Below are 16,696 nucleotides of genomic sequence, written 5' to 3'. Positions count from 1 at the left end.
TGCAAAAGCCATGTAATATAAGCTCTGAGAAGGACTAATTACTAGTAAAACAGGTGGGTCGAATGGCTCCAGAAATTGGTAATGGAGATTTAAACTCAATCATAGGAGGCTGGAGTACTAATCCTAGTGGTCTGAGAACTTCTAGAGTCCTGTCAGAAGTAGTTGATTCACACTGCTACATTCACTGTAGCAAAAATTAGGGGTTCTTGGAGCTTCCTTGTTAGGCAGAGCAGATCACTGGAGGTTTAAAGGAAGAGGGCTAGCCACCTAGGGGCCCATTTAGAAAAAGCAGTAACTCTGCCACCTATGGCATTTGAATGCTTTTCAGGTTCCCCCTCTGATCTTAATTGCTACAAATCTCAAATGTATTTTACAAATGCTCTTGGCTGAAAGAACATTTATGAGGAAAAAGTGGAAAATGCCTATCTGATTTTTCATTTGTTCAGCAGTACCCTGCTTGTATACAACTTGCCAGGGCAGTTTAGAACACGATGTACTTAAGGTGTCTCTCTGCATGTTAGAAATATTAAGAGGGAAAAATAAATATCCCTAAATTGAACTTTCAACTGTACACATACAAGAGAAAATAATTTGCCAACAGGCAGCTCCAGGCTGCAAATCACTTTTTCAGCAGGAAAGAAAATTAAATCTGGCATTTTAAGAAGTGCTTTTTATTTCAGGGTGGGTTGGGGAGCGAGTAGGGAATAAACAGTTGGAAGGAAAAATATTGAATTTGCACAGTTTGAAATGAAAATTTAAAACCTTTTTATACTTATATGCTGGCCATCTCAGTAATTCTAGCAGCACAGATATAGTGGGAAATCTGGCAACATTGAGGCTCTCAGTTGATAAATCCCACTGTTGCTTCCTATTTTCCCAGAACCACTTGGAGCCATGTTTCCACCTTAGTGGTAAAGCCGAGGTGTTTGCTTGTTGTTGTTGTTGTTGTTTGTTTTTTTTTGGAAAATTCATGCCTTGAATTTTCAGCCAAGTGATAAGTGATAAGTTTCCTACACGTGGCATTATACTCAGCTGTCCCATACCTCTCTTTTCTTCTGCAGGCATCTTTCTTTGTGGTGTACAATATGGTGACGACAGAGGTGATTGCTGTGTTTGAGAATACATCAGATGAGCTTTTGGAGCTCTTTGAGAACTTCTGTGACCTTTTTCGTAATGCTACCCTGCACAGTGAAGTTCAGTTTCCCTGCTCAGCTTCTAGCAACAATTTTGCAAGGCAGATCCAGCGCCGGTAAGCTGTTCCACCAGACTCAACAGTCTTAATTTTTCTTTAGAAAAATTGGTGTTAGGCCAATAGCTGTTGTCTCTAGGAAACCTCTTATTCTGTCTGTCCACATAGCTTTGGTTATTCTGCCTATTATAACCCCTTGTTTCTTCCTGAACTTCTTTTTGTCTCAGCACCTGTGGAATTATTTGTGCATTGTCTGTGATTCTTTCTAGACTGCATGTGAGCTGCAGAAAGACAGAAGCTGTGTCTTCATTTATTGCTATATCTTCAGTGGTACACTGTCAAGCACTTACGTTTATTGAATGAATAAGAAAATCATTTTAGAAACTTTTGGTTAAACATGATATGTTGAACACATGTATTTATCTTTGCTCCATCCCTAAGTCCCACTCAAATGACAATAAAGGAATAAGAGGTATAAACATTAGAGGTATAAACAAAGAGTATAGAACTCTTTGTTCTGGAAGAACAAAGAGAATAGGAGAGGAGACGATGGGAGATAGGACATATTAACAAAGTTTTAAAAGCTGAAAAGCCAGTGAATGAATGAGAACTGACTTAGCATACCTCAGAGAGCAGAAACTCAAGGCTGCAGAGCTTAGTCATCAAGAAACAAGCTGCCTTACACCAGATAACTTGGGAAAGGGTCAGGAAGTTGGAGGTCCCAGGTGCCTCTGAAAATACTTCTGAAGGTATCTGTGAGGTAGGCTGAAATGAGGAGGATTGGTAAAGTTCTTAAAAGGAGCAGTCAGACCCTCTAGATCCCTTTTCTAGGTCTACATAGCCAAGTGACTATCTCTTCTTTTACCTCTGCAAAAGGCTGGAAGTTTATTCTCTGGACAGATTGAACCAGATGGGCTCTGGTCTCAAGTTCATGAGGTATATCTAAAAGTAGGGATGAGACGTGTTATGCTAAAAACAGGAATTAGGTGAAAGTTGACATACTGAAGGGTAAGAGTCCTATCCCCCTTCCCAGATATGGCATCCAGGCTTGTACTCTCCAGGCAGGAGGTTAGAGATTCTTCCCTAGGAAAACTGACCAACACAAAGAGGAGATTTACAGATATTGACACCTGGAGTCCCTTTACAAATCACTTAGGTCACCCTAAATATATACCCCACAGTCAGCAAGGCCCTCCTATGAGCCAGAGCTTCTGATAATTGCCATAGTGCATTATTATGAAACAAATGGTTCCTTTGGGCCAAGGGCCTAAATTAAATCCTACTTTAGTTAGACAGTGCCTCATCATATTTCACATCCTTAAATTGTTTCCCTTACTTTAGACAGTAATGGAAAATACCTGTTTTAGGTCCAAAGATAGATCAGACCACAGTGAGTGGATGAATCAGAATAAGCATTACTGCCACTGGGAAAAACATATATCTTAATGCAGTGGCATCATGTTCATATAAAAAGATAGTACTCAATTACAGATAGATGGCTATTGAATTCAGACAACTGTCTTGCATTTTCCTTTTTCTTTGGTTCACACAAATCTGCCTTAGTATCTCTTCAGTATAGAAGAATTTTTAGATGCAGAACATGGGTCAGATTTTGCTTTTTTTCATTTTGGGATGAATTTTCTTTTATAATTTGCTTCAAAATTAAGCAGATAATTAACAAGTAACAGTCTGAGTGTGGTGGCTCATGCCTGTAATCCCAACACTTTGGAAGTCCAAGGCAGGTGGATTGCTTGAGCCCAAGTTTCAAGACCAGCCTAGGAAACATGACAAAACCCTATCTTTACAAAAAATGCAAAAAAAAAAAATAGCCGAGTGTGGTGGCGCATGCCTGTAGTCCCAGCTACTAGGGAGGCTGAGGTGGGAGGATCACTTGAGCCTGGGAGGCAAAGGTTGTAATGAGCCATGAGCATGCCACTGTACTCCAGCCTGGGTGACAGAGCAAGACCCTGCGTCAAAAACAAAAAACAAAAAGAACAAAAGATGGGTACACTCACTCAAAACATCAAAGAAGTCACTAGATTATAAGCTCCATGAGGGCAGGGATTTTGTCTGTTATGTCTACTGCCATATCCACAACACCAAGGCCAGTGTCTGCCCTGTGGGAGGAGCTCTGTAGGTATTTGCTGAATGAATGAAGTTATCCAGGAATTAGAAGGAACTCTGTTTTCCAAAAATTATTTCAGAATACCTCTGGAATTAAACAAAATTACAGAAAGCTCCAGAAAAAACTGAGGAGAAAGGTTGTATATTCCAGCTCAGTGATCTTCAGAATTTTACTGTACCACCAAAAGATTTTGAAAAATTGGGGGTACCGTCACATATTTTTAAGTCGATTTAAAAATTTTTTTTTCCTGCTACTACTAAATTTAAGTAGTTGCAGAGGATGCTATTTTCAGTGTATATTAAACATTGATATTTAAAATAAAGTTATTCCAACACTTTAAAATATAACAAAAGGATGCTAATTACCATAGTAATTTGGTATTCAAGTATTTTATATGAAAAATTCACAGCAAATTATACCCATAATTGGGAATTTTACATTGTTTCTCCTGATTCTCAAATTTATATGTCTCTTCTGTCTCCCCAACAGAATTGTATGCTAACATATTTTGTTGACCACTAATCATACTTTGCTACATTGAAAATATAATGTATATATACATTGAAAAAATTTTTAATAGTATTTATTGATCATTCTTGGGTGTTTCTCGGAGAGGGGGATTTGGCAGGGTCATAGGACAATAGTGGAGGGAAGGTCAGCAGGTAAACATGTGAACAAGGGTCTCTGGTTTTCCTAGGCAGAGGACCCTGCGGCCTTCCGCAGTGTTTGTGTCCCTGGGTACTTGAGATTAGGGAGTGGTGATGACTATTAACGAGCATGCTGCCTTCAAGCATCTGTTTAACAAAGCACATCTTGCACCACCCTTAATCCATTTAACCCTGAGTGGACACAGCACATGTTTCAGAGAGCATGGGGTTGGGGGTAAGGTTATAGATTAACAGCATCCCAAGGCAGAAGAATTTTTCTTAGTACAGAACAAAATGGAGTCTCCCATGTCTACCTCTTTCCACACAGACACAGTAACAGTCTGATCTCTCTTTCTTTTCCCCACATTTCCCCCTTTTCTATTTGACAAAACCGCCATCGTCATCATGGCCCATTCTCAATGAGCTGTTGGGTACTCCTCCCAGACAGGGTTGCGGCCAGGCAGAGGGGCTCCTCACTTCCCAGACGGGGCGGCCAGGCAGAGGCGCCCCACCACCTCCCGGACGGGGCGGTGGCCAGGCGGGGGCTGCCCCCCACCTCCTGGACTGGGTGGCTGCTGGGCGGAGACGCTCCTCACTTCCCAGACGGGGCGGCTGCCAGGCGGAGGGGCTCCTCACTTCTCAGATGGGGCGGCCGGGCAGAGACGCTTCTCACCTCCCAGATGGGGTGGCGGTGGGGCAGAGACACTCCTCAGTTCCCAGACGGGGTCGCGGCCGGACAGAGGCGCTCCTCACATCCCAGACGGGGCGGCGGGGCAGAGGCGCTCCCCACATCTCAGACGATGGCCGGCCCGGCAGAGACGCTCCTCACTTCCCAGACGGGATGGTGGCCGGGAAGAGGCGCTCCTCACTTCCCAGACTGGGCCGCTGGGCAGAGGGGCTCCTCACATCCCAGACGATGGACGGCCAGGCAGAGACGCTCCTCACTTCCCAGACGGGGTGGCAGCCGGGCAGAGGCTGCAATCTCGGCACTTTGGGAGGCCAAGGCAGGCGGCTGGGAGGTGGAGGTTGTAGCGAGCCGAGATCACGCCACTGCACTCCAGCCTGGGCAAGATTGAGCACAGAGTGAGCGAGACTCCGTCTGCAATCCCAGCACCTTGGGAGGCCGAGGTGGGCAGATGACTCGCGGTCAGGAGCTGGAGACCAGCCCTGCCAACACAGCGAAACCCCGTCTCCACCAAAAAATACAAAAACCAGTCAGGCGTGGCGGCGCGTGCCTGCAATCCCAGGCACTCGGCAGGCTGAGGCAGGAGAATCAGGTAGGGAGGTTGCAGTGAGCCGAGATGGCGGCAGTACAGTCCAGCTTCGGCTCGGCATCAGAGGGAGACCGTGGAAAGGGGAGACGAGGGAGAGGGAGACCGTGGAAAGGGGAGATGAGGGAGAGGGAGACCGTGGAAAGGGGAGGCGAGAGGGAGAGGGAGCTGAAATTTTTTTTTTAATTCTTGTGAACGCATGGTTCTAAATGCTAAATTTTATAGTAATCTTTTCCCAGTAATCTTTTGGTAAAAATCAATGAAATTGGGACCCTTATAGGTCAAAATAAATGTTCAAGAATAAAAATGGACTCCAAGGATCATGAGTCATTTAAGGAAAGCCTTTATCCTAAAAGAGACCAACACAAAACAAACAGAATAAAGAATAAAGAGTAAGGAAACAGGTCTGGCATGGTGGCTTATGCCTTTTATCCCAGCACTTTGGGAGGTTGGTGTGGACTGATCGCTTGAGCTCAGGAGTTCAAGACCAGCCTGGGTAACATGGCTGGTCTCCGAAAAAACAAAAAAATTAGCTGGGTGTGGTGGCATGCGCCTGTCGGCTCAGCTACTTGGAGGGGCTGAGGCAGGAAGATTGCTTGAGCCTGGAAGGCGGAGGTTGCAGTGAACCGAGATCAAGCTACTGCATTCCAGAGTAGGTGACAAAGTAAGTCCCTATCTCAAAAAAAAAAAAAAAAAAAAAAAAGAAGAAGAAGGAAAAAAAAAACAATGTTACATTCGCTGAATCAATTGAAAGTATAAAAACAGGAACATTCCAGCCGGGTGCGCGGTGGCTCATGCCTGTAATCCCAGCACTTTGGGAAGCCGAGGCAGGCGGATCATGAGGTCAGGAGATGGAGACCATCCTGGCTAACATGGTGAAACCCTGTCTCTTCTAAATAAAAAAAATACAAAAAAAATTAGCCAGGCGTGATGGCGGGCGCCTGTAGTCCCAGCTACTCGGGAGGCTGAGACAGGAGAATGGCGTGAACCCAGGAGGCGGAGCTTGCAGTGAGCCGAGTTTGCGCCAGTGCACTGCAGCCTGGGTACAGAGCGAGACTCCAACTCAAAAAAAAAAAAAAAAAAAAAAAAAACCAGGAACATTCCTAGAACAATGAGAAACTTTTGGAAATTTAAAATTTGTTGGATGTAGTGGAGGAACTCTCCAAAAAAGTAGAGTAAATAGATAAGAGGAGGGACCTAGAAGAGAAACATTAAAAAAAAAAAAAAAATAGAGTATCTGCCTAGGAGGCCAAATATCTGTCTAATTCCTGAAGAAGCAGTGGAGAACACAAAGTGGAGAAATAATGGGATAGTTTCCCCACGACTGAAGAACATGAATTTTTAGATTGGCAGGACCGTCCAGTTCTGGAGCTGGCTTGTCCTGGCTCATGAGATCTGACTGTTAAACTTTCAGAAATTTTTGCAAGCTGATTGTTAAACAAAGTCGTTATTAAAACTTATTTCCAAATTATTTCCGATTTTACTGTTACTTAGGCTCTTGTGGTTTTTGCATCTATTTTATCTATATGGTGTAAATACTATATAATAAGGTGCTACAGCTCTTCTCTTGGCAACTGCGCATTGAGTAATGTCACATTGGTACCTTGGCAGGAAGATTTACACCACAGAAATCAGGAAGCACTACAAATCATGGCTTTTTTCCCCCAAGAAAAATTAAACCTTTATCAGCGCACCACTGGATTCATCTAGTATCCAGTACAGTCAATGAAAAAGACCCACACACAGAGGCATATCGTCATGAAATTTTGGAACATTGGTGATAAAGAGAACATTGTGAAAACTTTGAGAAAGAACATACATTTCACATGTAAAAACAATAAGTCATCATAATGACATCAGACATCAATAATACTGAAAGCTTGAAGTCATTAAAATCATGCCCTCAGAATTCTATGAAAAGGGTGATTTGCAATTTAGAATTCTATATCCAAATAATAGGGTGGAATGGAGACATTTTCAAACCTGTGAAGTCTGAAAAGATTACCTCTCATGTACCTTTTCTAAGGAAGCCTATGGAGATGTACTTCAATAGACCACAAAAGAATGGTATGTAGGAAATAGTCTGACACTGGAGAGAGGCAAAGAGAGTCTTGAGGATAATGATAAAGGGAATTTGCAGAATGACTGTCCACCTGTCAGACCATTTGGAAGCACGAAAGTGGAGGAGTCCAAGAAAAGTGTGTCCAAGGAAAAAATAAAATTGTTAGAATACTGGTAGGTTTGAGTATATTAAGAAGAGATTGCCAGTTTTCCTAGTAGAGTTGTCAGCATAGGCTTCACTGAGGAGGTGGTGGTTGAGAAAGCTTTTGAAGGAAGTCAGGGAGCAAGCCATGTGGATAGCAGGAAGAAGAATATACCCAGCAAAAGGAATAGCATATCTAAAGGCCCTGAGGTAGATCTGATGCATTTGAGGGACAACAAGAAGGCCAGGGTGGCTGGACTGGAGTGAGCGAGGGGCAGAGTACTTGGAAATAGGGTCAGAGACCTGATTTGGGGTGGGGAGGTAGGCAGATACATAAGGCCATTCTATGGCTTTGGCTTTAACTATAGATGAGGTAGATTGTGTCATGTTTGAGCAGAGGAGTGACGTAGTCTCACTTATGTTTTAACAGAGTCGCTCTGGCTCTTCTGTTAAGAGTAGAATGTAGGCAGGTAGGGTGGCAGCAGGGATACCAGTTAAGAGACTATTGCAGTGATCCAGTAAGTAATAGCTATGGCATTCTGTTTCCTGCCACTAGGATTTAAATTCTTTACTGTCAACTGATGTATCCTAAGCACCTAGAAGAGTGTCTGGCACATACCAAGTCCTCTGTGATTGATTATTTGTTGTTTAACAGTGGTGGCTGGGATCAGAGTGGTAGCATTGGGAATAGTAAGTAATTATATTTTCAATGTATTTTGCAGGTTAGAGCCCAATTGATTAATGGAGGATGGTCTATGGGCCATGAAAGAACAAAGTCAAAGATAATTCTAATGTTTCTGGATTGAACAGCTTGCAAGAGAGAGTTGCCATTAAACTGTAAACCTGTGGGTAGAGCAGGTTTAGGGGAGAAGATCAAAAGTTCTGTAAGTAGAGATATCTCATAGTTTCTCAAAGGAGTGTTAGCTGTGTCACAGCCACCTGACGAGTCAAGTACAATAGGGACTGAAAATTAACTTATTGGAGTTAGCAATGTGGAGGTCATTGGTGACCTTGACAAGAGTAGTTTGAGTGAGATAGTAGGGGTGAAAGCCTCTTTAGGGTGGGTTTAAGAAAGAATGGGAGGAGAAAAGTTGGACAGTATGGAAAAGTGTTTTGAGGAGTTTTATTACAATGGGAGCTGAAAAGTGGTTCATTAGCTGGAGGGGTAGGTAGTGTTAGATTTTGTTTTTGTTATTTTTTAGATGAGAGGGAAAAAATGGCATGTTTGCATACAGATGGGACTGATCCTGTAGAGAAGGGGAAACAGTTTAGGAAAGTGGAAGAACTGCTTAAGTGTATGAGAGGGGTTGGGTGCTAGTGCACTGGCAGAGGGATTTGCCTTGCATGGGAGCACAGAAAGTTATATATGTACAAATGTTGGGTAGATGTGCTGATGAAGCTTTAAAAAAGTTATCTTCTGCTAACTTCCATTTGTTAGTAACAAAGTAAGCGATGCCATTGGCTAAGAGTGAGCATGGAGGAGGGGAGATGAAATAGTCATGAACGAGCATGGGAGTCTGGAAGGACTATGGAAATGTAGCATGAGTGCCCTGCAGCATTAAGGGCCCACATAAAGTTCATGGCCATAAGTTTAAAGTGAGCATTGTATGTTTTTTCTACAGCCATGGAGAAAACCAAGTAGTACAGGCATGGAATAGGAAGAGTTGAGCTTAACTGGAGGCTGTAGTTTTTCTAAGCAAGTACCACAAAGCAAGAGAATTTAAGATTGTTGAGGATGTGTGCAACGGAGTGATTTAGTAATTTCATCTATGTGGAAGGAAGGAAGAGAGGATATGATGAGTGCAGGATGGGAAGAAGTTGGTAGAATCAGTGGATTATAGGTCCTGTGGGGGTTAAAGGATTGCTGAAGTTGGGATGAATAGAGGGAGTGAGCTGGAAAGATGGGAGAGAAGATGGTTGGAGAGCGTGACGGTCTACCCTGTGACTAGAGAGGGTTTGCAGTCGTTGGTAATGGTGAGGTTGAGGGTGTGACTGTGGAATAAGCAGTTGAAGTTGAGAGGAGGTCAAGGAACTAGCAGGAGGCTATGGTGCTGTAAAGAACCTTTCTGAGGATTTTGAAATTACCGAGAACTAAGAGAGGTATAGCTGGACAGAGTGACACTGAGGCAGGAACTAAAGTGTGAAGACATCAAAGAGAGTGACTGCTTTTAATCAGTGGGGAGCATGGAGAGTGGAGGTGGTAGGTGCTGTGGAGGAAGAGGAACTGTTTCAACTTGTAGATTATCACAGATGCTTTGATTTGTGGTCATCACAAAGCTGTGAGCCAGCCCACATCATTTTACCTTTGAAAGCCAGTGAGTCGGTGAGTCAGGCAGGGCTAAGGTGTAGATGAGATGGTGCCAGGTCTTGCTGAAAACTGAAGTGCCCAGGATCTTTTATTTCAGCTCAAATGAAGGGGAAAAAATAAGCTCTATTTGGCCCAAGATTTATTTTTATGATTTATACTGAGGCTGTGAAAATTACTGTCAGTAGGAGTAATGGAAAAGCAGTGTTGCTTGCTAGGCTTTCTTTAGGGGGAGCAGAAAAGTGTTCATGTCCATCTAATACCATAGGTTAATAGTGAAAATAAAAATTACCCTCAACTAATTAATCTTTGTGGTCTCATGAAAGTTAGGAACACTGAAGTTTTTTATTCCATTTGTTTCAGGGATGAGATATTATACTTTTCTCCCAGACTAAAAAAAATTTATATCCCCTTGATTGTTGAACCATATGATATGCTTGAATATAGAGGTTTAAAAAATATATACTGATAGACAGTTGACATTCTTTCTAAGAAGCTGTAGGATAGTGAAAAATAAGGAAAAAATTCAAAATGTCATTATACAACTATTAACATTTTAATGTGTTTCTGCCAGTCTTTGCTTTAAGTGTGAGTTTTTGTTTTCTTTGTGTTTTTAGCCATATTATATAGACAGTATTGTATCCTACTTCTTTTATTTGTAAATGTGATAAACATTTCCCCTGTTACCATATAATCTTTGAAAATGGTAGTTTTCCATTAGCTTTTTAATTTTTTCTTCCTCTATAAACAATGCTGTATGAATGTACACAGAGATTTTTCTGCCTGTAGGAGTGATTCCTTAGGGTAAATTTCCAGAAGAATAGAAGTACTTGTCAAAGAGTATTAAATTTAGTTTTGTGGCCAGGCACTGTGTCTCATGCCTGTAATCCCAGCACTTTGGAAGGCTGAGGTGGGTGGATCGCTTGAGGCCAGGAGTTGAAGACCAGTCTGGGCAACATGGCGAGACCCTGTCTCTACAAAAAAAAAAAAAAAAAAAAAATTAGCTGGGTGTGGTGGCACGCACCTGTCGTCCTGGCTACTTGGGAAGCTGAGGTAGGAGGATTGCTTGAGCCCAGGAGAGGCAGAGGTTGCAGTAAGCTGGGGTTGTGCCACTGCCCTCCAGCCTGGGCAACACAGTGAGACCCTGTCTCAAAAAATAAAAATAAAATAAAATTTAGCATTTGTTACAGTGATGAGAAATAACTGTTCTGTTATTATTTTCAAAGATAAGTCAGATATATGACTCTATGTCTGTTACTATTCCTCTAGATACTGGTGTCTCTGCAGGAATATAGGTAGCTAGTTTCCAAATTTTATTTAAACAAACAAAGAATGCATCATTTATTTGTGAAAGGCTTGCTAGAAGTTGGTGATCCCAAGAAGAGTCAGAGGCTGCTTCTGTTCAGGGTTCTCTGTAACTCCTTCCTAATTCAGTCTAAGGCAATTATTTGGGGAAAATAAGTTCTTGACCTTTTTCCCCAGTTGAGCTGTTATTAGAAAAGAGTAGAAATAGTTGTCATAAACTAGTTATACTCATTTTAAACTTGTTTGTAGAGCCTTTGTTAACTTTTCTAAAGTAGGGCCGGGTGTGGTGGCTCATATCTGTAATCCTAGCATTTTGGGAGGCCAAGGCGAGCAGATCAGTTGAACCCAGGAGTTCAAGACCAGCCTGAGCAACATGGCAAAATCCCATCTCTATAAAAAATACAAAAATTAGCTGGGTGTGGTGGCACGTGCCTGTAGTCCCACCTACTCTGGGGGCTGAGGTGGGAGGAACACTTGAGCCTGGGAGGTCAAGGCTGCAGTGAGCTGAGATCACACCACTGTACTCCAGCCTGGGCAACAAAGCAAGACCCGGTCTCAAAAAAAAAAAAAAAAAAAAAAAAACAAAACCCAAAACCCAAACACATTTCTAAAGTAATTTGTTGTTTTCCATTTTTAGTTATATGTTTTGCTTTTTAAAAGTATTTGTAGCTGGCCAGACTTGTAATGTGTGAGAGACAGTTCTATCTTAATTCATTACCTAGGTTTTAATTTGTATTTAAAGAATGAGTTGTTCTTAGACATATATTTGTCAATTTAAAATTCAAGACAGCTTTGTGTACTCACTAACAAAGCCTTCCTCACTGGTCCTTTCATTTAGGTTCAAAGACACTATTATAAATGCCAAGTATGGAGGGCACACAGAGGCAGTACGCCGGCTGCTGGGTCAGCTCCCCATCAGTGCTCAGTCTTACAGCGGTAGCCCCTATCTGGATTTGTCTCTCTTCAGTTATGATGACAAGTGGGTATCTGTCATGGAGCGGCCCAAGACTTGTGGAGATCACCCAATCAGGTACAGTGTCACTGCTATAGCTACAAACTGCTCAAGGGCTGAAGATGGCCTGCTTTCTTTTTCTCTTTTTCTGGACATCATTTGATTGTGACTGTGACTCGTACTCATGGGTAAGGTTGAAAAGGCAGGCTATTTCTATAATGCAGTGAGTGCTATGATCATTTAGGTGCTAGTCTCCTAAATTATTCCTACTCTTTGCTTCTCATCAGAACATCTAATTCAGATAAGTGTTGTCCTCTTTTAAAGGTATCCAGGGGAGGAAGCTGTACTTTCCCATTTAATAATCTAATACCATTCCATAATAGTTTTTGACATTGAGACTTTATAATTATGTATCTAACACAAATTATTTTATCCCGCCATGTTACCTTATAGAAAAAATAGCAGAGACAATTTGGGGAACTGCTGACAGATTTAGAAGAAACTCATGCTTCCTCACTTGGAGGAATTTTGGAATGTAGACTACTGTGTTATTGTTAGAAGTTTGAAACTGACGTCTTACAAGAAATTCTTTCCTCACAGAAGTCTAGTTCACAGACCCAACTGTCACTCCATATATGGAGCCTGTTCTGTGTGCTGTAATAATATTAGGGGGAGGAGCTGGAATTACTGTCACTAGTGGAGTTATCTCAAGGGGGGTGTGTTCCTGGGGCTATAGGCTGGAGCTTGGAAGGTCTTTTTCACACAGAAACAGTGGTAGTTAGATCTTTATGATAGATATATTTCATCATCCAGTCTCATTGTGTATTAAATGTGCCTGTGTGACATAGTCTGTATAATTAATCACCATTTATAATATTTCCTTTGGGAAATTAGAGTCAAGTTCCAAAAACTAGTTAATTTTTTTTTATTATGGAAAGTTTTAAACATATACAAAAAGTAGAAGAGCATAATAAACCTTCATGTACCCATCACCCATTTCAACAGTTACCAGCTCGTGGCCACTCCTGTTTCAGCTATTTCCATCACGACCCCTACTCCCTCCCCTTCCCACCACTGTCCTGGGTTATTTTAAAGGAAATCCAAGTTATCCTAGCAAAACATGTAACACCATTACCCCATCTTTAAAAAATTAACAAAAAATCTTTAATATCTTCAAATATCTAGTCAGTTTTTATGTATCCCTGTTGTCTTATAAATATTCTTTTTATAGTTAATTTGTTTGCATCAGATTCAAACAAGGTTCATGCATTGCATTTGGTCCCTTCGGTCTTTTTTTTTTTTTTTTTTAAGATGGAGTCTCTGTCTGTTGCCCAGGCTCGAGTGCAATGGCACGATCTCGACTCACTGCAACCTCTGCCTCCCAGGATCAAGCAATTCTCCTGACTCAGCTTCCCAAGTAGCTGGGATTACAGGCGCCCGCCACCACACCTGGCTAATTTTTGTATTTTTGTAGAGACGGGGTTTCACCATGTTGGCCAGGCTGGCCTCGAAATCTTGACCTCAGGTGATCCACCCACCTCAGCCTCCCAAAGTGCTGGGATTACAGGCTTGAGCCACCGCGCCTGGCCAGTCATTTTTATTCTGTAGGTTCTTCTTTCCCCTTTTATTTTCTTTGCAATGAAATTATTGAGGAAACCAGGTTGTTTTTCCTCTAGCATTCTCCAAATTCTAGACTTTGCTTGTTACATCCCTGGGATAGTATTTACTGTATTTCCTATTTACCCATATGTCCTGTAAAGCGGGAATGAGATTTAGAAGGTCAAACAACCCACTTTAAATTATAATCCCTTTGTGTTTGGGGATTGTGGGAGTAAGGCTATGTGTTTTTTATACATAAAAAAGATGGGCCTCATCTGATATGAGTGAAGTACCATGAGATACATTTCTCTCTCCTTTCTGACTTTCCTACCTTTCTAATTGGAGAAGATGAATCTAAAATTTGGAAATGGTATTGCTCCTGAATAAAGGGGTTTCTCTTATAATTCTTCTCTATATTTTTAATTTAAAATGAGAAATATAAGGATATTAACAGCATTTGAAGAGAGAATGCCATTCCTGCAATATCTGTATTGTATAATCCAGTCTAGTCTTTGTCAATATGCATATTTACATTTACATAGTTGTAATCACGGTTAGCATCATTTTTTGTAGTCTGTTTTTATTTTATAAATGTTATTTCATGTTATTATACATAGTCCTCACAATTACAGTCCTAATGAAGGCATATTATTCTGTGAAATGGATGTACCATGATTTATTTAACTATTCCCCCATCACTGAGCATTTATTCTCTTTCTACATTTTTACATTAAAACAAATGCCATAGTAGTCATCTTTATTCATGTACTAGTTATTTCACTTAAATCAAATTCTGAGGATATAAATTCTTGGATATGAGATTATTGAGTCAAAAGGTATAAATATCTTTAGGTCTGCTTATATATTGAATTTCCAAAAGGAGATTATAGGACTCTTTAATTCAGGGCTTTTTATTTTCTGGAATCCTCCCTGCCACCCCACCCCCACCTGCCTCAGCCATTCAGTCTCCACTCACTAATCATCTGTAGTTCCCCAAACCACAGGGCATTTATTTTGCATATGGCAAAGGCATTTAAATACTAGGAGGGATGGAAGCATCTTTAGTCTCACATATTAGAAGAAAAATTAAACACTACTTAGTATTTTGTTTCCGTGCATGAAAAAGAACCTTTTAAAAGAATTTATTCTTAAATATGAAAAACTCAAAGGTGAGCCTAGATCCACACTGTCCAATATTGTAGACACTAGCCACATGTGGCAGTTGGGTACTTAAAATGTGGCTCAAGTTCAGATGTGCTCAAGTGTCAAATACATACCAGATTTCCAAAAAAAAAAAAAAAAAAAAAAATCTCACTAATACTTTGATATTGATTATAGGTTGAAATAATATTTTAGATATATTGGAGTAAATGAAATGTATTATTAAAATTTCCCCTTTTTATTTTTATTTTTTTAATATGGCTACCTGAAAATTTAAAATTACACACGTGGCTTGCATTTCATTTTTAGCCCTGGCCTAGACAACCTTGAGGCAGGAACGTCTGGAAGCGGAGAGGCTATAATTAAGGCTGTAAAACTGAGTCATCTTAGGAAAGAGAAATGACCAGTGACTCAGTGCAACATAGTAAAATTTATAATCACTCTTCACTAAATGAGCTGGTCATACCAGAGTGATTTTATAGTTCTGATAACCTGGGGCTGATATAAGAGGCGATTTCATTAATAAGGTAAAATAATGAGTTGCCACATTCCCCTGCTGTCTAGATTTCAGTTTGATGGTGAATATCAATCCTGTCCCCTCTTTCTCTGTCTCTGTCCTTGTTCTTTTTAGGTTCTATGCCCGGGACTCGGGCCTGCTCAAGTTTGAGATCCAGGCGGGGTTATTGGGCCGCCCCATCAACCACACAGTGCGACGCCTTGTTGCCTTCACCTTTCACCCTTTTGAGCCTTTCGCTATTTCTGTGCAGAGGACTAATGCTGAGTATGTTGTCAACTTCCATATGCGACACTGCTGCACGTAGGTGCCTCACCAGAGCCAGGTTATCTGGTCTTCCAAGACTTTGCCACTCACTTATCTCAGTGGACTCCAAAGCAAAAGCTCCCGACTACTAGCTCTGTTAGTTCCAGCCTGCTATACCTCAGATGGGAGAGAGCCAGAGAGAGGAGTGAGGGTGGCTCAACCTAATGGAATTTTTAAATTGTATACAATACTGCTACTGATTGTTATAATATCCTCTTGCGTTTTCCCTGTGGGAATGCCCAGCATTAATTAAGTCCATTTCATTTTTGCTTTACTTTGCATTTGATTGCTGTGAAGATGAAAGCATTAGACTTTTATCCCCTTCATGTCACTTCTTCGGCATTATGGTTTGCATCTGACAGCAGTTAAATCTTGTTTACTGATGAGAATGACATACATCCTTTCCATTTAGCTCATAAGCACGGCTATCTTTTTAAGAGAAAAATAAAGCCATGGTATTTTCATACTTAAATATATGTGGTTGGATGACTGCTTTATGTTCCTATCATACCCAATGCTTTCAAGTACTTGGGTTCCAGGAAGGACTGTGAAAGAGATGAGAGGCCATGGATGCAGCAGCTGTTCCTGGGAGAACTAAGTGGTAAGTGCCAGCAGGGAAGACAGTTATCTGCCAGGATTGTTTCCTTCCCTCGGGTTTTCACTTGGTAATTGTCACAGCTGGAGGAACTGGGTGTAATTGCACATCCTCATGTGGAAGCATGCTCCCATCTGTACCATCTGTGTCATGCAGGTGGAAGAGTGAGCAGCTCTCCTTGGCCACAGCAGAAACAAATACTGTGTAGCACGTACTGTAATTTGGGTAGTGGGAGCTGGCAAGCCGCAGGTGTCCCTACAGAGACCAGACTGGCTGTTCCTGGATGGCTGAGCCATCACAGCCATCCCACAAATACCTGGTGGCCCCAGCCACATCCTCTGTCACATTCTCAACTCTTGACAGCCTGTTTATGTTTCATCTGCATAATGTATCCGCCAGTAGTGTAGTAGGCTTGTTTAGTAACATCTGACTTTGAAGGTAGCTTTGAAATGTTGGGTTCCAGAGCAGACTGTGAAAGGGGCCATGGATGCAAACAGCTGGACCCTGTATTTCCTCTGCCATCC

General features: G+C 41.5%; 1 protein-coding gene across 6 annotated transcripts in view; it reads left to right on the top strand.

The window, feature by feature from the left end:
- The window catches only part of DET1 (DET1 partner of COP1 E3 ubiquitin ligase), a 33,567-nt gene extending 17,518 nt beyond the window's left edge, over nt 1-16,049 (top strand). For all 6 annotated transcript variants that reach the window (XM_034939385.3, XM_055098400.2, XM_003820409.6 and 3 more), the window contains 3 exons: nt 1,062-1,249; nt 11,884-12,075; nt 15,389-16,049. In XM_034939385.3, the coding sequence (XP_034795276.1) occupies nt 1,062-1,249; nt 11,884-12,075; nt 15,389-15,578 (570 nt within the window). In that variant the 3' untranslated portion in view covers nt 15,579-16,049. The remainder of the gene's footprint in view (nt 1-1,061; nt 1,250-11,883; nt 12,076-15,388) is intronic.
- Nucleotides 16,050-16,696: the final 647 nt, after the last annotated feature.

The sequence above is a fragment of the Pan paniscus genome, chromosome 16 (genome assembly GCF_029289425.2).
Source record: "Pan paniscus chromosome 16, NHGRI_mPanPan1-v2.0_pri, whole genome shotgun sequence".
In the NCBI taxonomy this organism is placed as follows: Eukaryota; Metazoa; Chordata; class Mammalia; order Primates; family Hominidae; genus Pan; species Pan paniscus.
Note: the sequence above shows the minus strand (reverse complement) of the source record. Positions and strands in the feature narration are given on the sequence as shown.